The sequence below is a fragment of the Pipistrellus kuhlii genome, unplaced genomic scaffold (genome assembly GCF_014108245.1).
Source record: "Pipistrellus kuhlii isolate mPipKuh1 unplaced genomic scaffold, mPipKuh1.p scaffold_m20_p_17, whole genome shotgun sequence".
In the NCBI taxonomy this organism is placed as follows: domain Eukaryota; kingdom Metazoa; phylum Chordata; class Mammalia; order Chiroptera; family Vespertilionidae; genus Pipistrellus; species Pipistrellus kuhlii.
This window is the reverse complement of record NW_023425482.1, coordinates 26,381,276-26,402,219: the sequence shown is the minus strand read 5'-3', so window position 1 is coordinate 26,402,219 and position 20,944 is coordinate 26,381,276. Positions and strand designations below refer to the sequence as shown.

Here is a 20,944-nt window from a genome sequence, read left to right as displayed (position 1 = left end):
CAGACGGGAGGGAAGGGGGGAGGGAGCCTTGCCGGCCTCACTAGCCGGGCCAGCCCAGCCCAGCCCCGGTGCGTCTGGGGCCCTGAGCAGACATCCGCCGGCCTCACAGGTGGAAGTGTGAGCTTGGCAGCAGCCGGACAGAGCCCTGAGCCCGGGGGCTGTCCCAGGCCAGACCCCGCTTCCAGCACCCGGACCTCTGGGCCGCTAGCAACCACACGTGTTTCCTCCCCAGGAAACACCAGGAGGCAGAGTATAGAGATGGAGGAAGAGATACAGAAAGAGAGCTGCAGAGAGAGCATTCTCAGATGAGCTGATGGGAAGGCAGAGGACAGAGAGGGACAGATGGAGAGAGACAGCAGCCCTCCTCCCCACATCCCGCTTCCCCAGCCTGCGGGCAGGAGGGCAGGGCCCTGGGATGGTCCCCCTGCCCGAGCCCCATCCCCCCATCACGTTCCCGCCCCAGCCTTGACTTACTAACAGCAGGGATCGCACCCCTCCCACCTGCACCCTACCCAGGGGGCTTTGCAGCAGGTGGGGCACCTTCTAATGAAGAGAAGTTAGTCCCCTGAGACTCTCCCCACGGCCGCGCACGCGGCTGCCGGCCTGCCGCTTCCCAGATGCCAAGTCGGGACCAGCCACAGATGATACACAGGAATGGGGGAGGGAGCCCTGTTTTAAGCAAGTCACCGTGTTCCTGGAAGGGAAATCCTGAGGTGTGGCCATCGCGGCAGCTGAGCCGCAGGCTTCGGTTTGGTGCACACCCTTGGTGGGTCTGGGGGTTGTCTTCACAGAGTTTCTCATGCCAAGCATCTCAACCCCAACCTCTCAGAGCTGCCAGCCTGTGCTCAGAAAGAGCAGAGGGACACCAGGGCCCGGGGGCCTGGGTTCAAATCCCGCCTCTGCTTCTAAGGGGCCCTGTGACCCTGCACCTGTCACCACACCTCTCTGAGCCTGTTTCCCGCTCTGTGCAATGGAGATCGGCCCCTCGCCTCGTCCTGAGAGCACTCAGCGCGGTGACAGAAGCCAAGCGCCCCGCATGATTCGGGGGGAGGGAGTTGGCTCCCCGGGACCCCCTTCCTTGGCTCAAAGAGAAACCTGGTGGAGCCCTTGTGTAGAGTGTGAGCCTGGGTGTGAACTAGGAGGTCCGGGGCCCGGGGGTGAAGGTTAAGGCTCCCTTCAGATCCCTTCTCAGCTCTGCCGAGTGCTCAGCCCTGTGTGGGGATGGGGCATGGTGGCCCCGAGAGGCCCAGCACCGACACCAGCCGCTCTGCGACCCGGGGTTGGCACTACGGTGGGGCCTCCTGGGTCGCTGGCCCTCCTCCTGGGGCACTGCCTGGGCTCAGGAGTGACACCTCTCCCTGACCCCTTGAGCCCTGGGCTGTGGTTCTCCCAGGCACCCCCATGGGAGCCCCAGCCCCAGAGGAGCAGACGGAGGAGGGCAGAGGAGCCGGGGTCCCTCGCTGCCTGGCGTCACTGCCCAAGCAGCTCCAGGCGCCGAGCAGAGCGTGTGGGAAGGCCAGGTGGGGCAATGGTAAACATGCACCCTGAGGCCCAGCGTGAATGAATGAACGGGGTTCCCCTGTCCCTGAACCATCAAGATAGCAAGCAGGCGGAGGGCAGCACCGTGGTTAAAAGCACCGACTCTGGGGTCGTCCTGCCTGGTCCAGATTCTGCCTCTGCAACCTGCCAAGGACCAGCTCCTCACCCACTGGCCTTGGGAGACAGGGGTGGCAGTCGCTGCCCCATAGGGTTGATGAAGGATTAAATGAGACGCTGGCTGAGAGGGCTGCCTGGTGCCCAGCCCACCTGGTCCCGCAGGAATGTGACTGGGCCTGAGCTTGGCCTTGGCCTACAGAGGTCATCGGTGCAGAGGTCATTGGTGGGCTGCAGAAGCCCCACCACCACCACCACCATGGCTCCCTGGTTTTCCCAGTTCTACCCCAATTTATTTACTCCTAGTATTTTTTATTACAATATAATAAATATACAGGAAATTACAAGACCTACTTCTTCTGTGCTCTCTGATAGATAATATCAAAAGACAAAAATTACTCACAAATTAACCTATGAATACAATGCAACCTTAATAAAGATTCCAAATGATTCTTCAAGACTTTTAAAAAGTTATTCTAAAATTTATATGGAGGCATTTAGGCCTCACATAGCTAAGTCAATGTTAATGAAAGAGGGCTTAGAAAGAAGACTTGAACTACAGATTTTTTTTTTAATGCCCTTGACAAGAATTGAACCCGGGACCCTTCAGTCCATGGGCCAACACTCTATCCACTGAATCAAACTGGCCAGGGCTTGAACTGCAGATTCTTTAAGAAATGATTACAAGACCATAATGAGAAATCCAATATGGGGTCTGTGCAGGGATAGGCAGGAAGGCCAGGGGAACAGCCCAGAGGGCTCAGAGGCAGACTCATGTACACCTAGGAGACAAAATACACGAGTTAAGTGGCATCACCAAGAAGGATAAACGACCCGATGATGGTTCTGGGAAATTGGCTCATTTTACGGAGAAAAATAAAACAGAATCTCTATCTAACCCCTCAGAATTTGGACCAGGTTGGCTAACCCCGGGGGCTGGGCTCCAGGCAGATTCAAGGTCTAAATGGGATGCCAAAATTAAAACGTGAACGTGGGAAAATATTTTGCAACTGAAAGGCAAAGAAGAACTTTTCAAGCAAAAAAAAAAAAAAAAAAAAAAAAAAAAAATCAATCATAAGCATAAAACATCAGACTCAAACCCGGCAAATGTAATCACATCAAATGAAGGTTTTCTGTTTAATGAAGGACACCCAGGGAAATATTAGAAGACACGTGACAGGGTACAGGAAGATATTCACAGCATCAAAAACCGGAGAGGAACACCTGGAAGTCCTGCCAATCAAAACAAGGACAGCCCCAGGAAAGAGAAATGAGCTGATGTTTTGAGAGACAATTCAAGAGAAGGAAACACCTAAAACTGACACGTTAGGACATGGAGACACCTGTAAAAGCGCGAGAGATACACGTTTAATAGGTTTACCGGAAACTGGCAAACATTAGGAAGCCAGGTAATACCAACTGCTGGCAGGCGGGAGGGTTCTCGGCTCCCTCGTGCATTGCAAAAGCTGGGGAGAGGGTAGGTTTCACTTCCTGGAGAGAAACGGGTGCTGCTGCTGATCCAGCCAGCCAAAAGGAACACTCTCCCAGGTCTAAAAGGGACAGCCATGGCCTGAGTGGCACTGTCTGTGGTGGAAGGGAGTTGGTGGCAGAGCGAGGTGTCCATCTCTGCGAGAGCAGAGAGGCTATGCGTAGGGATCCGTGCTGTGGACACACGGCAACATGGATGCATCTTGAACCGAGTGAAAGTAAAAGAAACAGGAGGTCTGAACGCAATATCATTTACACAAATTAAAAACAGCAGCTTGCCAAACAATGCTCATTTTGGGGGGGAGACACCCATCAGAAAGATTGCCTATTGGGAGCAGGGAATGGGAGTAGGTGAGGGATAAAGGAAAATAAATAAATATACAAAAGAATTGAGATGGTGCATGGGGCAAAGGAGAAAGAAGCCTGTCCATGTTCCAGTCCACCAGCCCAGTGGTCTGCAAACTGCGGCTCAAGAGCCACATGCGGCTCTTTGGCCCCTTGAGTGTGGCTTTTCCACAAAATACCACGGCCTGGGCGAGTCTATGTTAAAGAAGTGGCATTAGAAGAAGTTTAAATTTAAAAAATGTGGCTCTCCAAAGAAATGTCAATCGTTGTACTGTTGATATTTGGCTCTGCGGACTAATGAGTTTGCCGACGGCTGCCAGCCCAACACGTCACTGGCTTCCTGCTTCCTCGTCCCTCCTGCCTTCACCCCGGTGAGCGCCCCACAGAGCTAACCGCAGGGTGCGCGCCAGGACTGATGTCCACACGCCGTCTCCTGAGCTCTCCCTCAGTCTAATCTATCCTTCACACGTTATTTCCCATGACCGCATAATAGTCCAACTGGAAGACAATAATCCTTCTTTACTATTGAGAATTGAGGTCAGTCCTACCTTTCAACCAGGAACAGCAACCATTAACCTTGTCAGGAAAACCCCCAAACCTTCACAGGGCTGCCTTGTGACTTTTGTGGGTCCCTTTCTCCAGAAACAAAAACAGTAAGAGTTTTAACAGTGGCCGTGTTTCTCAGCGGGCTTGCCAGCATTCCTGAAATGTTAACCATTAGCTCTTGCGAGCTGGCATAGGCTGGTTCCAGCCACCGCTGGCCAAGGAACCTGCCAACCCAGGGCTTCTGGGCCCAGACCTGGGTAGTGACAGAAGACTACATTTCCCAGAAGCCTCCTCTCCCAGGAAGGCCCTCCCCTTCAGAAAGCCGTTACTATGGAGACAGACTAAACTGATAGTCCAGGCTGTCCCAGGAGGGTGAGAGGGGAGCAGGGAGGGCACTGAGGGTGGCTGGACCCTGCCTGGCAGGGAGGGTGGGGCAAGGTACTGGTGATAAAGGGGTTTCTTCCGCCCTGACCTCTCTCCAGGGAAGTTTTCAGTGTGTGTGTGTGTGTGTGTGTGTGTGTGTGTGTGTGTTGGTGTGTTGGAGGGTGGGGGGGATTTAACGGGGGTTGGGGAAGAAGTGGCTTCTGAGGAGGGTGTAGAAAATGACTTGTGGGATGGGGAACGCTTCCGGGCCTCTGCTCAGGATCCAGGGAACTTTGAGGCCGGAATGCCCTCTCCAAACCCCAGTAAAGCTGTGGAAGGGAGTATTACAGGTTCTGACCCAGCTCTGCCTCTGATGACCCTGTTCTGTGACCTCGGGCTCTGGCCCCGTCTTAGCTCCTGCTCTCGCTGTCAGCCCCTGCTGCCCACTGCCACCTTGGCCCTTTTCCCCACCCTGCTTCTTTCTTTACTCACCATGACCCCCCACCCCTCAGCCCCTGCACACTCTCCCGGGATTTCCCCATCTCATTCAGGGCCCAAAGTGCATGGATTTCAGAAATATACCTGGACCGGCTATTTACCAGCTCTGAGACCTTAGGCTGTGCTCTTAACCTCTCTAGGCCTCAATTTTTAAAAAAATATATAGATATATTTTATTGATTTTTCACAGAGAGGAAGGAAGGTCTCTGGGGAGGCCTTGCTCTTTTCTCCCCAATCCTCACTCCTCCTTCACCACCACACTCTGTGCATTGGGTCAGTTTTCCTCCTTTTTGGACCTTTGCCCTGTGTGTTGTAAAAAAAGAAAGAAAAAAAAAAGATCTTTGAGGTGGGGCAATGGAGAGCCATGCGCTGGGGGGCGGGAGCTGTGATGGTGTAACAGGAACTGGCTTCAGCAAGCAGAGGCTGTTTCCTCATACGATGGGAAGTCCAGAGGTGGTACTCAGACCTCACGGCACCTCTGGGGATCCTGGCTGCCCTGTTTCTTCCCTCTGGCATCCTTAGCAAGAGTGATTACCTCACGGTCGTGCATTGGCTGTACCCCTGCTTTATGTCCCTGCCCCCGGCAGGAAGAGGAGAAGGGCTAGGGTCTGTGCCAGCTGGGCTCACCCTTAACCAGGCAGCAACTTCGATTCACATCTCAGCGGCCAAAACTGGGTTCAGGTCCCAGGGCTGACTCTAGCTGCACAGGAGGCAGGGAAGCTGGATATATATATATTTTTAAAATATATTTTATTGATTTCTTTTACAGAGAGGGATAGAGAGCCAGAAACACCGATGAGAGAGAAACATCGACCAGCTGCCTCTTGCACACCCCCTCCCCCCCACTGGGGATGTGCCCGCAACCAATTACATGCCCTTGACCGGAATTGAACCTGGGACCCTTCAGTCCACAGGCCGACGCTCTGTCCACGAGCCAAACCCGTTTTGGCGAAGCTGGATATTTTAAATTGGGGCTCTGCTTATGGAACTGGGGGCTGGATCTTGGGATAGGCAAGCAGCAGACCACCGCAGCCAGCCTTGGCTCTGGGGCCGTGGCAAAGCCTTCCCAGGGCACAGGAGCATACGTGGCATCGCGGGGTGGCTCTCAAATGTCCTCATCCTGTGGGCTGACCCAGGGCTGGGCCAGGAGAGGGCACGGTCTCAGCTGCCCGCACACACACCTGCCCCGGGCCCGGTGCTTGGGTGCAGCCCTGCTCTTGCCCCCTCTGTGCCTCAGTTCCTGTCCTCGTGACGTTCGCTTTTATTCTGTCATATTCCATACCACCACTTTACTGTTATGAATAATTTCTTCAAGCCAATTCACTTATTGGCTTAGTAAACATATTTATTTATTTTTTTCCATTTTTTTAATTAAATTTTTATCTGTGTACATATTTTAACATTGCCCCCCCCCATAAGTAAACATATTTAAATAGGAAATTCTATGATACTGCAGTAATCCCTTCAGCATTAGCATCAGGTGCCATAGGGCGTGGGGTGGCGTGGCTCAGTGGCTGAGCGTTGACCTATGAACCAGGAGGTCACGGTTAATTCCCAGTCAGGGCACATGCCCGGGTTGTAGGCTCGATCCACAGCTTGGGGCGGCCAATAAATGATTCTCTCTCACCATTGATTTTTTTTTTTTCTCTCCCTCCCTCTCCCTTCCTCTTTTATAACAGTAAAAAACATATTTTCAAAAAGATATGTGAGAGCCTAAACCGGTTTGACTCAGTGGATAGAGCATCGGCCTGCGGACTGGGAGGTCCCCAGGTTCGATTCCGGCCAAGGGCATGTGCCTTAGTTGCGGGCACTTCACCGGTGAGGGGTGAGAAGGGGGTGTGCAGGAGGCAGCTGATTGATGATTCACTCTCATCAATGTTGCTAACTCTCTATCCCTCTCTCTCCCTCTCTGTAAAAAATCAATAAAAATATATTAAAAAAAAAAGAGAGAGAGAGAGAGAGAGAGAGATGTGGGAATAAATATACGAGAAGGCAAGCAGTGGTAGTAACTTGGGCTCCTCTCTCCTGCCCTGACAATGGTTCTCCGCCTGTGACCTGCTTGTCTTTGTCTTAAGGGCGGTTTGTGATGGGAGGAAGGTGTTACGGGCTTGTTAGCACCTGGCTCCTCCACCGAAAGGAAGCGTAAGGGAGACTCAATTTCTCCCTCCACGATCTAAGCCACCGAGACGGCCCCCCCACCCCGGTTGACCCTCCCACCGCCCACCAGGGACCCAGGTGGTCTCAGCAGCCCTTTGCTGGTCTGAGGTCTGTAGACTGTCCTGAGTGCGTTTGTCCCTCCTGCAGAGACCTCGCCTCTAGACAGCAGAGACAGGCCAGCATGGAGGTCCTGAAGGAGAAAGTGGAGGAGGAGGAGGCTGCCGAGCTGCAGGACGCGGTGGAGAGGGGCGAGAAGACGATGAAGCCACCGTCTCCCCCGCCTTCCGCCCTCCCGCCGGAGACGCGGAAGGAGGAGACCCCCATGACGCAGGAGATGCTCCGAGACCTGGAGAAGAAGCTGGCGAGCATTGAGATCGTCATCCCAGAGTCCCCGTGAGTGTCGGGGCGGAGCAGGGCTGGGCCGGGAAGGGCCGGGCAGAACGAGGGACCAGAGCCTAAGACCGTCTGTGGTTTCTGACGGTCCTAGGCGGCCCGGCTAGCGGTTCTCAACCTGTGGGTCGCTCCCACCGACTGAGAGCCGCTGCTGTAGAGCCTAAGACCACATGTGTCAAACACAAGGCCCGCGGGCCAAATCCGTCCCGCCAGGCCTTGCAATGTGGCCCGCACCGCGCTGTCATCACTGCACTCCGCTGCGTTTCCATCACAATGACAGTTTATGACTGTTCAGTAAACCATTCGGCCCTCGATTTAGGCTGGATTTTAGATTTTGGCCCCTTCTCTGATTGAGTTCGACACCCCTAGCCTAAGACGGTCGGAAAACACAGATTTTTGCATTACGATTCACGAACAGTAGCAACATTACAGTTATGAAGTAGCAACGGAAATAATTTTATGGCTGGGGGGTCACCACCACATGAGGAGGAACTGTGCTAAGGGGTCGCGGCATCAGGAAGGTTGAGAACCACTGGCTGAGAGGGAAGCTGTTGAGAGCGAGGGCTCTGGCCCGAGTTGGTGTGGCTCAGTGGATAGAGCATCGGCCTGTGGACTGAAGCGTCCTGGGTTCGCTTCTGGTCAAGGGCACGTACCCCAGTTGCTGGCTCCATTCCCGGCCCTGGTCGGGGTGCGTGTGGGAGGCAACCAATCGATGTGCCTCTCTCACATCAATACGTCTCTTTCTCTATCCCTCCCCCTCCCTTCACCCTCTCTAAAAATCTATGGGAAAGCCGAAACCGGTGTGGCTCAGTGGATAGAGCGTCGGCCTGCGGTCTATGGGAGGGGGAGGGGTCCCGGGTTCAATTCCAGTCAGGGGCATGTACCTTGGTTGCGGGCACATCCCCGGTGGGGGGTGTGCAGGAGGCAGCTGATAGATGTTTCTCTCTCATCGATGTTTCTAGCTCTCTATCTCTCTCCCTCTCTGTAAAAAAAAAAAAAAAAAAAAAAATCAATAAACTATATTTTAAAAAATAATAAAAACAAAAATAAAAATCTGTGGGAAAATGTTCTCCGGTGAGGATTAACAGCAACAAAAAAAACAAACAAACAAAAAAAAAAGCGAGGGCTGTGCTTTCTGATTGCCTGGGCCAAGTCCCCACTCCGCCCCACGCTCGCTGTGTGACCCTGGGCACGTCGCTCACCCTTTCTGTTCCTCGGTTCCCTTGTCTGTCTCAAAGGGCAAGTGCTGATAACGAGGGTCAAACCGGGAGGGGCTAGAGCCCGTGGCAGCTCAGGTGGATGGGGGCAGCTCCGGGTCCAGGCCTCGCCTCCTGGGGACTAACGGAGGCCATCCCTCCTTGTGGGCACAGGGTCATTGCCAAGGTCTCCATCGACACCTCCCTGCTGCCCGCTTCCTACCAGAGCAACACGCCCAAGGAGGAGCACCTGCTGCAGGTGGCGGACAACTTCTCCTGCCAGTACAGCCACCTGTGCCCGGACCGCGTACCCCTCTTCCTGTACCCGCTGAACGAGTGCCAAGTGCCCGTAAGGCCAGGTCGTGGGGGGCGGGGGGCAGGGAGGGCGGGCTCCACAGCCGAGGGCGGAGGGAGGGGGGCCACACACAGCCCTGCCCTGGGCCAGAGCTTAACGACAGGGAAGGGCAGAGAAACAAGGCAGAACGGCCGGAATGGGCCCCAGGACCTGAGCACGGGGCTCCTTCCTTCCAGCCCCGCAACCCGGTTCCTGGGTCTGCCTGGGCCTCAGTTTCCCCAGCGGTAGATGGGATGGCAGAGGACGAGCCCCAAGGCTGCAAAACGGAGACTCCCAGGCTGTGTTATTTGGCCACGTGGTGATTTAAAATATATATATATATTTTATTGATTTTTTTTTTTACAGAGAGGAAGGGAGAGGGATAGAGAGCTAGAAACGTCGATGAGAGAGAAACATCGACCAGCTGCCTCCTGCACACCCCCCTACTGAGGATGTGCCTGCAACCAAGGTACATGCCCCTGACCAGAATCGAACCAGGGACCTTCCAGTCCGCAGACCGACGCTCTATCCACTGAGCCACACCGGCTTCGGCCGCGTGGTCATTTTTAACTGAAGTCGGAGCAGCGCTGGGGGCCCGGGGATTCTCCCCCCCCCCTGCTCTTATCTGGTCATCCCAGGCCTGCACGCCCCCCGGCAGCCGTCCGCAGGGCCTTCCGTGGGGCCGGGTGATCCGGGGCTGGTGGGGCCTTCCCGGCATCATAGGGAGACCCTGGAGCCCTGGCCCGCTGGCTCCGGTGGCTCTGGTGGCACGAGGGCCCCGCCACGGGGTGGTGGCTCAGAGCCAGACAGACCCAGCTCCACTGCCGACCGGTGAGCCGGAGCCAGCCCATTTCCTCTTGGAGCCTCAGTTCCCTCCTCTGTCGGTGGCGCCTGCCTCACGGGGCCACTGGGGACCGGGGGGGGGGGGGGGGGGGTGAGGAGTTGGGGGGGTGCCAGGCCTGGTGGCACTCAGGGGGACCGCGGGCGCGGGGATGGCGGGAGGCACGGATGCATCTGGGGCGCCTGGGGACAGCACACGCGGATTCTGGATCGGGGCGGGAAGGGTTTGGAGGAGCCGCTGAGGCCTCGAGAGCGACCCCTGCCTCCAAGCCGAGGCCTCTGGCTTCCTGGGAACGCAGTGCCCTCCCCCCAGGTGGAACATCCCCCCCTCCCCCTTCCCCCCCTCCCACAGAAGTTCGTGAGCACAACCCTCCGGCCCACGCTGATGCCCTACACCGAGCTCTACAACTGGGACAGCTGCGCCCAGTTTGTCGCTGACTTTCTCTCCATGGAGCCCCTGGCCGACCCCCTCAAGCCGGTAAGCACCCCTCCGGCCTGCATCGCCCAGTCCCCCCCCCCTACCATCCCCCAGCCTGTGAGGCCTGGGCTGGGAAGCCAGGAGAGCGTGGAGAAAAGCACTCAGCCCAGGAGTAGGTTTGGGGAGCATGGGGGGCACGGGCCCAGAGAGAGGCAGCCACTTACCCAGGGTCACACAGCAAGCCTGGCCTTCTGGCTCCCGCCTCTTGGCCTCCTTGCCCCTCTCTGCCGTGGGAGCCTTCTCCTCATGGCCTCCAGAGGTGGGGGAAGGAGAGAGGGAGGAGGCCCTGCTGCTCTGAGCCCACGGCCTCATCTTGGCGCTTCTGGTTGAGAAAGGAGGGAGAGAGGGAGGGAGGGAGGGAGAGAGGAATGGAGGGAGGAAGGGAGGGAGGGAGAGAAGGAGGAAGGGTGGAAGAAGGGAGGAATAGGTCCGAAGAGGGAGCTGAGGAGGGACCAGGAGGAAGGGATGGGGAGAAGGGAGAAGGACTCTGGAAAAAGCCGTGAAATTGCCCAGCAGAGAGCGTGAGACCGCGGCTTCCGCAGTCCCGGGTCTTGCCCATCGGGGAGCCCACCGCCTCTGAGAACGAGGGGCCAGCGTGGCCGGCTCTCCCGGCACACCGGGTCTGTGGCTCGCACCCCATCCTCAGTGGGCCGCCCGCCCCCCAAAGGGGAGGATCCTGTGGGAGACCAGCCTGCGTGGGGAGGACAGGCCCGGGGCTGCGGCCGGCGGCGCTGACCCCCCCCCCCCCCCGCACACCCCGCCATGCCAGCCCACACACCTGTACTCCCCGACCACCGTGCTCAAGTACCAGCGGGGCAACTGCTTCGACTTCAGCACGCTGCTCTGCTCCATGCTCATCGGCTCCGGCTACGACGCCTACGTCGTCAACGGCTACGGCTCGCAGGACCTGTGCCTCATGGACCTGACCCGGGAGGTGTGCCCGCTCACCATGAAGCCCAAGACGGTAGGCCGGGCTCCGGGGGCGCCCCGCTGAGCAGCGTGCCCGGCTCCTCCCCCCCCGCCCCGGCCACAGAACCCCGGCTCCATCGCCACGGAGTTCGGATTTCCAGCCACCAGCGATTTCTCTGACCTCAGCTGCTTTTGAAAAAATATGTGTTTTTTGTTTGTTTGTTTGTTTGTTTTTTTTATTGATTTCAGAGAGGAAGGGAAAGGGAGAGAGAGAGAGAGAGAGAGAGAGAGAGAGAGAGAGAGAGAGAGAGAGAGAAATATCATTGATGAGAGAGAATCATGGATCAGCTGCCTCCTGCACGCCCCACACTGGAGATCGAGCCCACAACCTGGGCATGTGCCCTGTCCAGGAATCAAACCATGACCTCCTGGTTCATAGGTCAATGCTCAGCCTCTGGCCACTCTGGCCGGGCTGACCTCAGCTTCTTATCACACACAGCCTATGACCCCCCCCGTGGCTGTCCTTCCCTCTCCCCTGGTATCCGTTTCAGCTTCTGTGTTCCCCAGGAGGTAGATTTTGTGACTGTCGTGTGGCTTATTTCAAATGCCTCCCAATTTACCCTGCCTATTCCATAAAAGCCCATCCAGCCACCTGGCTGGTGTGGCTCAGTGGTTGAGCGTTGGCTTAAGAACCAGGAGGTCACGGCTTGATTCTCCCACTTCCGCCACTTGTGCCCACAGACTTGGTCGTGCCTCGGGAGGCTTCTCATTTGCTTTTACACGTGGCCAGAGGGGCACGGCTCGTAAACGGAGACCCGGGGGCTGAGGCTCGCTCTGTTTGGCTCTAAACCGTGGAGGGTCGCGGTTTCTCCCTCCCAACTTCCACAAGCCCACTGCACCCACGTCTGCATGCCTCTGCCTTGTTTTCCCCGCATATATATTTTTCTTATCACTGATACCTCTCTCTCTCTCCTCCTCCTCCTCCTCCTCCTTCTTCTTCTTCTTCTTCTCTCTCTCTCTCTCTCTCTCTCAGCAAATTCTTACTTTATGTCAAAATAGGAAACCCATGCCCGGCCAGTGTGGCTCAGTGGTTGAGCATTGACCTATGAACCAGGAAGTCAGGGTTTGATTCCCATTGGGGCACATGCCCGGGTTGTGGGCTTGACCTCCAGCAGAGGGCGTGCAGGAGGCAGCTGAACAATGATTCTTATCATTGATGTTTCTATCTCGCCCTCCCTTCCTCTCTAAAATATTAAAATGAAGATATGAAACTCTCCAATGGCAAGATCTGGAAAGTCTGACTCCCGACAGTGCGCCCCACTCTCTAGGAGTCTAGATCATAGCTCAGGTGGGCATAGGGGCGGGCCAGGAGAGAAAACCACATAGCTGAGTGCCGGGACTGATGGGCACCTCCCATGGCATTTCCCTGTCTGGTCAGAAGCAGCCTGGGAGAAAGTTCCATTATCCCCATTCCAGTGTTCAGAGGAGCCCGAGGGTAGGGGAGTGGAAGGTCTGTCCAAGGTCACGGAGCTGCAGGCCGGAGAGCCCACAGGCTCCAGTGGCAGCGGTGATCTCCTGGTCCCAGGGGTGGGGACTCGTGGCTGCTGATGTTCTTCTCTTGCCCGGAGACAGAGAGTCCAGGAGAAACAAGTGGCACCACCTAAGAAGTACGCCGTCAAGCCCCCCCGGGACCTGACCAGCAGGTACGAGCAGGAGCAGGAGAGGAAGAAGCAGGAAAAGATCAGAGCTGAGGAGGAGAAGCGGCTGAAGGAGGCAGAGGGGCGCCTCCAGGTGGGTCCCTGGTCCTCAGCCCTCAACCCCTGAGCTCAGCTCTTGAGGAGGCGTTTCTAGGAACAGGAAAGACACCGGTCATGGAAGAAATATGAGGATGGACACCGCGGTCCAAAGCCCCTCCTCTGCCTCTCTGCCATCTCAGCCTGGCCATTGGGAATCTCCCCCTGGTGGACAGCCAGCTTCTGGTGGTAGATTTCTCATGGCAGAGTTCTGCCTGGGCAGCCCATGTTATGGTGGGCAGTTCTAGTGTCCTCCTCATTCTGGACTCTCTCACTAAAGACTCACCCACATATGCTCTCCAATCCATCCTCAACCATCCATCCATCCTGCCATCTCCATCTATCCATCCACCCACCCATCTGTTCATCCATCTGTCACTCCATTCATTCATCCATCCTCCCATCTCTCCATCCATCATCTATCCATCAATTTTCCCATTTCCATCCATCCTCTTGTCTCTCTATCCATCCATCCATCCATCCTCCTATCCATACATACATACATACATACATGCATCTATCCTCCCGTCTCTCCATCCATCCACCCATCTCTCCTTCCTTCCTTCCTTTCTTCCTTCCATCTCTCCCACCCATCCACACTCCAATCCTTGCTTCCACCTCCTTTTTTTCCTCTTCTCCCATGTGGTGTTTACTGAGCATCTCCTCTGGTTGGGCACTTGGGACACAGTCTCCCTCTCCCAAAGGGAGGCAGGCAGGGAAGCCATATGGGGTCCACCACCTTTCTTTGGATGGAATCCCACCACAAATCACAACACAGAAAGCCAGCGAATCCCGGCTGCCCCAGCACTCTTATGAAAGAGCCCAGTTTATAAACCCCAGATCGAGCCAGTCCCTCTCACTTTATTGATAAGAAAACAGACTCAAAAGTGGGATGATACTCTCAATGTCACTCAGCCAGCAAATGGTACAGTCTGGATCAGAACTCCGCTCTCCTGCCCATCCGCCAGCCCCGGGGAGGTGGCCCCCCCTCCCTTCCTACCCACATGGTCACCCACCTGTTCTGTGCAGGAGGCGGAGAATGCGAAAGCCGACCCCCTGCACGGCCTGCGGGTGCACTCGTGGGTGCTGGTCTTGACGGGGAAGCGCGAGGTGCCCGAGAGCTTTTTCATTGACCCGTTAACGGCACGCAGCTACAGCACCCAGGACGACCACTTCCTGGGCATCGAGAGCCTGTGGAACCACAAGAACTACTGGATCAACATGCAGGACTGCTGGAACTGCTGCAAGGTGCTGGGCAGGGGCCTGCGTGGGCGTGGCAGCTGGTGGTGGTGGTGGGGGGTGACCTGTGGCAGAGCTGGCCACCAGGCCCGGAGGGCTGCAGACTTTGCCCAGAGCCGAGTCTCCAGAGCCCACTCCCTTCTGCTGGGATTGTCTCTCTTTTGATTTGTGCTCCTTGTACAAGGCGGATGGTTAGTTTGTATGAATGACTTAAAAACACTGTATTGAAATGCAACATAAATGGCAGAAAAATACACGCATCCTAAGTGTACATACAGCTCGGTGAATTTCCATAAGTATAGACATACGCTAGAGGCCCGGTGCACGGATTCATGCACCGGTGGGGTCCCTCAGCCTGGGCCTGTGCCCTCTTGCAATCTGGGACCCCTCGGGGGATGTCCGACTGCCGGTTTGGGCCTGAGGGATGTAGGCGTGTGGGAAGCCGCAGGCTGCTGGGGAGGAGCCTGAGCCCAGGCCCAGTGCCGAGCCGCTCCCACTCACCCCAGCCCCGCTGCTCCTGCTGCCACTGCTCGGTAGCACTGCTGGGGAGGTGAGAGAGACTCACCCCACCACAGCTGCACTTGCCAGCTGTGAGCCCGGTGTCTGGCTCCTGTCGGTCAGCTGAGCTGTGCTCCCACTGTGGGAGAGCACTGAACACCAAGGGCCAGCTCCTGCATTGAGCATCTGCCCCCTGATTGTCAGTACACATTATAGCGACCAGTCAGCTGGTCATTCGGTGGGCTTTTATATACATAGATATCTACACTAATAAAAGAGCAACATGCTGACTGACCGTACCTTTGCAACGCCCACCAGCCAATCAGGAATGAGTATGCAAATTAACCCAACAAAGATGGAGGGTTATGTGCATATGCAGGTGCCTAGCGTCTGGGGTTGTTCTGCACCACCCTAGCCGCCCCGGGCCTCTGGGCAGCGTGGGAAGGCGGAAAGGCGGCTCCAGCCAGAGTGAAGGCGGGGCCAGCAGCCAGGGTAAGGAAGGCCCATTTTTGTACCAATCATCATGCATCAGGCCTCTAGTACTAGTATATAACCGTAGAGATGCTTACTCGAGTTAAAGACATAGGCAGCTGTTCTTCAGCCTTTGCCCTCCCTCTGGGACACTGATTCTGGGGACAGCATGCCACCCTGGGGAGGTGGGGTCCTCCCCACCTGCTGGGAGTTACCTGGCAGGTGAGCCTGGGCACAGGTGTGCTGGGATGATCAGAGGTGGAGGACCCAGGCCATGGCAGAGAAGCCCCACCTGCCTCCTCTGCAGGGTGCCATGTGTGCCTGCCCACTTCCCTCCCCCTGGTGTGAGTAACACCCTGAGGAGGTCACAGGCCTGCCATCTCCCCTCCCATAAAACCCCACCGGCTTGTATTTGCTCTACACCACATGTGTCAAACACAAGGCCCGCGGGCCAAATCCGTCCCGCCAGGCCTTGCAATGTGGCCCGCACCGCGCTGTCATCACTGCACTCCGCTGCGTTTCCATCACAATGACAGTTTATGACTGTTCAGTAAACCATTCGGCCCGCGATTTAGGCTGGATTTTAGATTTTGGCCCCTTCTCTGATTGAGTTTGACACCCCTACTCTACACGCTGCCTGGTTCGCCCCAGGCAGTGCAGAATCGACCCTCATCCAGACCTGCCCCAGACACCAACCGTGGGGCCTCTTCACGGGAGACTGAGCCGCAGAAGGGGGCTTCCGGCCCCCCTCGGGGCCTCGGTTTCCCTGTTGAGACGAGGAAGGTGGGCACGGACTCACAGGGGCTGCCAGAGCCCACTCTGTGCCCCTCTGACCCGGGGCCCAGGTCCCTGCTGTGCCCTGTGGAGCAGGAGGGGGACGTGAAGGTTGGGGGTGTGCTCAGCTGGTCCCCTCCTCCATCAGGACTTGATCTTTGACCTGGGAGACCCTGTGAGGTGGGAGTACCTGCTTTTGGGGACCGATAAGCCTCACCTGTCGCTCCTGGATGAAGATGATGACACCCTCATTGATGACGATGACATAGACAGCCTGGTGAGTCTAACCCGCCTTAGGGGGCCGGGGGCAGGGGGAGGTGGGGGGCTTCATACTTGGACGTGGTTCAGGCCGGGCTGACAAACGTCCTGTTAGCATGACACGTCCAGATAGACCGACTATACATCCTTCAAGGGCCTGGATCATGGCCTCATTTTATAGATGAGGACAAACTGAGGCCCAGACAGATCCATTGACCCAATAGGGTTGGGGTAGGGGTAGGGGAGGGCTGGGATTTGCATTCAGTGCTTTCCGCTCTGGCGACCCGACAGTAAATCTGGTGCGTGGGCGCCCCCTGCTGGCCGCGAGGGGCGGCCGGATGAGATGAGCGGGCGGCAAAGGCCTGAGCAACATTTGTGGGCAAAAAGCTTTAAATGGAGGCAATCTTTTTCAGGTTTCTGTGGTCCCCCGGTTAGAGGACCCTTTGTCTAGGCCAGTGGGCAGCAAACTGCGGCTCTTTGGCCCCTTGAGCTTTTAGCAAGAGACCAGCATAGGGGTACCCTAACTAAGTGAATAACAATGTACCTACCTACCTACCTATATAGTTTAAGTTTAAAACATTTGGCTCCCAAAAGAAATGTCAATCTTTGTACTGTTGATATTTGGCTCTGTTGAGCAATGAGTCTGCCGACCACTGGTCTAGGCCAGGCCTGGTTTTTCGGTTGGGGAAACCAAGGCTCAGAGAGAAAGAAGCAGCCAGTAAGGACAGCCAGGCAGTGTCCCCAAGCTCTTTATGTGCCTTCTACCCGTGAACCCTCCCAAGGGCCCCCGCCGGGAAACTGAGGCTCAGAGCGGTTCAGACTCTCCCGAGACCCCGGAGCCGCTGTCCGGTGGAGGCTGGGGCTCGGTCCGCCGGCCTCCAGGCCCCTCTCTCAACCAAGGGGCGTGGCCATGTTGGTGCCTCTGACAACGAGGAAGGGGGACAGCTGCCCAGCCAGGAGCCGCAGGGAAGGCCCCATCCCCCCAGGGAGCAGGCTGCTCTCCTTCCTTCCTGTCTTGGGTCACACAGGCCAGGTCGGACCTGCCCTGACTTCTGGGTCCCGGCTTGGGTGAGGGACGACGGAGGAGGTGGCGGGGAAGGGGGGGTGCCAAGACAGAGGCTCTGCCTGTCAATCACTTCTGACCCGCCCCGCCTCTCCCAACAGGGCAAGGAGGAGGAGGATAAGAGTTTCGACATGCCGCACTCCTGGGTGGAACCCATCGAGATCTCCCCAGAAGGTGTGTCCGTGTGTGTTCACTCCCCGTCCCCAGGGCCCGGGCAGCACTGACCCAGGGGGACGCCAGTAGAGGCTGCCCTGGCCCCCCGGCCCCTCCCTCCCACCCCTTCTGCTTCCTGCTGCCCCCGCCCGGTCCTTCCTTCCCGCTGCACACACCCCGTGGAGGGCCCACCAGCCTGGCGTACCGGAGGGGGCTCAGCGGCCACCGCTGGACGAGGGAGTGTGTGCGGTGGGAGGCGGAGGACCAAGGGCCACCCTGCCAGGGGGAGGCGGTGCCCAGCACCCAGATGGCACAGGGGAAGGGAGGGCAGGACCAGGGAAAGCAGCAGGACAGGGTGCTTGTGCCTCTGCCGACATCTGCTGGCCCCGGAGGTCCCATCTAGGCTAAACCAATGGGGGCGGTAGAGGAGGAGAAGAGCCAGAGAAGTGTCATGAGAACAGAGGGGAGCACCCAGCTCCGGGGGTGGGGCCTGGGGGTAGATGGGGGCTTCCAGGAGGAGGTGTACTTCTAGCTTCAGAAGGAGCCAGGTTAGGGCAAGGAGGCCTGCCAGTGTGTGTGTGTGTGTGTGTGTGTGTATGGCTGTGTATATATGGGGTGTGTATGGGTGTGCATGTATGGGTGTGTATGGCTATGTGTATATAGGTATGTGTATGTGTATGTGTGTGTATGAGTGTGTATGTATGGCTATGTGTATATGGGTGTGCGTATGTGTGTGTGTGTGTATGTGTATATGGGTGCGTGTGTGTATGGCTGTGTGTACGGCTATGTGTATATGTGTGTGTATGTGTGTGTGTATGGGTGTGTGTGTATGGCTATGTGTATGTGTGTGTTTGTATGGCTGTGTGTATATGTGTGTATGTGTGTATGAGTGTGCACGGGTGTGTATGGGTGTGTGTAAGAGTGTGTGTATGGCTGTGTGTATGTGTATGGCTGTGTGTATATGTGTGTGTGTGTATGGGTGTACATGGGTGTGTGTATGTGTGTATGAGTGTGTGTATGGGTGTGTGTATGGGTGTGTGTATGTGTGTATGTGTGTGTATGAGTGTGTGTATGTGTATGTATGGCTGTGTGTATGGGGGTGTATGTGTGTATGGCTGTGTGTATATGTGTGTGTGTGTATGGGTGTACATGGGTGTGTGTATGTGTGTATGTGTGTGTATGAGTGTGTGTATGGCTGTGTGTATGGGGGTGTATGGTTGTGTGTATGTGTGTGCATGGGTGTGTGTATGAGTGTGTATGGGTGTGTGTGTGTGTGTGTGTGTGTGTATGGGGGGGGCAGGGGTCCTCTGGTCAGGCTCAGATCTGAGAACTCCTGGGCAAGAGCCACTCCTGGAGTCCACTCCCCTCGCCCCCCCTCCAGCGGGCTGGGGCTGGAGGAGCTCACAGCCGCTCGGTGGACAGGGCCTGGCTGAGGGCTGAGTGGGGTTGGCCTCCCTCCCCCGATCTGGGAGGTCCCTCACCCCAGCCCACCCGTCCACAGCGTTCGAGACCCGCTGCCCCAGCGGGATGAAGGTGATCCAGTACAAGAGGGCCAAGCTGGAGAAGTGGGCCCCGTACCTCAACAGCAACGGCCTCATGTCGCGCCTCAGCATCTACCAGGACCTGGAGTGTAAGGGGGCGGCCGGCGGGGTGGTCCCTGAGCTCCCGGTGTGAGTGTGGGCTGCAGCCGGCGCCCTCGGCCCGCAGGCACCCAGCTGCTGGAGGTGAAGGAGTGGTACCAGAACCGGGAGGACATGCTGGAGCTGAAGCACATCAACAAGGTCACGGGCCTGATCATCGACTACTTCAAGCCGGGCCACCCCCAGGCTCTGCGTGGTGAGTGGACCCCACGGCCGGGCCAGCCAGGGCCCCCGGCGGGCCTTACACGCCCCTCAGAGTTGCCCCACATGACTGGCGTGTGGCGGGGAGAACGGTGTCTGTGTAGCCACAGGGCTCTTTGGGTGACAAGCGACAGACACCGCCTCCAGCCAGCCGGGTGCGAGCGGCCAGGGAAGCACAGAGGGTCCAAGGAAATGAGACCCGTGTCCCCCCAGGAGAGCGAGAGTCAGGGCCACACGCTGGCTCTGCGGTTGGGGTCAGGCACACAGTGGGGCCACGCTTCCAGAGGGGTCAGGATGCTGAGCAGTAAAACCAAGTGCTCTGACAAGGGCGACGCGGTGGGCAGAGGGTGTGGAGGCCGTGCACTTGACCATGAACCATGGGAAGGGAGAAAAACATAAGGTCCATATACCATCTCCCCCCGCCCTCCCTCCGTAAAAGGTCAGCCTCACTGGATGGTTGGAATAAAATAAATAAAACTATCGATAGTCACTAAGGGAAGGTGACCAGACGTCCTGTTTTTGGCGGGACAGTCCCATTTTTAACAATTTTCCCGCGTCCCAAGGCGTTTTAAAAAAAAGTCCTGATGGCCGAAACCGGTGTGGCTCAGTGGATAGAGCGTCGTTGGCCTGTGGACTGAAAGGTTCCAGGTTCGGTTCCGGTCAAGGGCAGTTACCTTGGTTGCGGGCACACCCGCTTCTGGCAGCTGATCGATGATTCTCTCATTGATGTTTCTAACTCTCTATCCCTCTCTCTTCCTCTCTGTAAAAAAAATCTATGAAATACATTTAAAAAAAAAAAAAAGTCCCAATGATCGGGACGTCTGGTCACCTTACACTGAGGGACCACCTTACGGCATGCATGTCATCATCAAAGATGAAACATGGCCGGCCCTACAGGCCGCGGGCAAGCGTGCAAAGCAGCGGAAGTCGCCCCTGTCACCGCTGGCAGGACAGACAGCCATGGGCACAACTCCCCTGCCGGGCAGTCAGGCAAAGTCACCAACGCCAGCCTTAACATGTCTGTCTCTCTGTCCTGAGCAAATAATGGGCCAGAATAGGTTTTATTTATTTTTATTTTTAAAATTTCTTTATTGATTATGGTGTCACATAATTGTCCTCATTCCCATCCCAAACCCCTCCCCATGTATGCCCACCCCCTGTTGTCCATGACCTCTGGCTAGCTTATATGCATGCACACAAGTCCTCTGGTTGGTATAAGAATAGGTGCGAAATGCGGGCTGCAGACGCTCACGGCGGTGGTGCTTATAAGAAGAAAGAGGCCGGGAACCGCCCAAGTACCCACCAGGGGGCATGGGTTCCGGACCCCAGGCTCACCCGTGAGGTCGGGGCGGGGGTGCCTGGCGGGTGGGCGGCCGGGGTCCCCGGGCTGACCCGCTGCCTCCCGCCCTGCCTGCCCCGCCCCCCGCAGTGCACTCGTACATGTGCATGCAGCCTGAGAATGACCGCGTCATGGAGTTCTACGAGAAGGCCCGCGTGGACGGCCTGGTGAAGCGGGAGGAGACGCCCCGGTCCATCACCGAGCACTACCAGGGGCGCCCCGACTTCCTGGCCTACCGCCACGTCACCTACGGGCCCCGGGTCAAGAAGGTCACGATGAGCACCGCAGAGTCCAACCCCCGGCCCATCACGGTGA

The 20,944-nt window shown here is 56.8% G+C and overlaps 1 protein-coding gene across 1 annotated transcript in view; it reads left to right on the top strand.

Moving 5' to 3' along the window:
* The first annotated feature begins 7,231 nt into the window (after positions 1-7,231).
* Positions 7,232-20,944, top strand: part of DRC7 (dynein regulatory complex subunit 7) — a 19,161-nt gene continuing 5,448 nt past the window's right edge. Inside the window, exons 1-11 of the mRNA XM_036440278.2 lie at positions 7,232-7,443; positions 8,814-8,988; positions 10,166-10,291; positions 11,061-11,255; positions 12,833-12,991; positions 14,023-14,241; positions 16,124-16,252; positions 17,398-17,470; positions 18,951-19,079; positions 19,157-19,285; positions 20,720-20,940. Coding sequence (XP_036296171.1) covers positions 7,232-7,443; positions 8,814-8,988; positions 10,166-10,291; positions 11,061-11,255; positions 12,833-12,991; positions 14,023-14,241; positions 16,124-16,252; positions 17,398-17,470; positions 18,951-19,079; positions 19,157-19,285; positions 20,720-20,940 — 1,767 coding nt within the window. The remainder of the gene's footprint in view (positions 7,444-8,813; positions 8,989-10,165; positions 10,292-11,060; positions 11,256-12,832; positions 12,992-14,022; positions 14,242-16,123; positions 16,253-17,397; positions 17,471-18,950; positions 19,080-19,156; positions 19,286-20,719; positions 20,941-20,944) is intronic.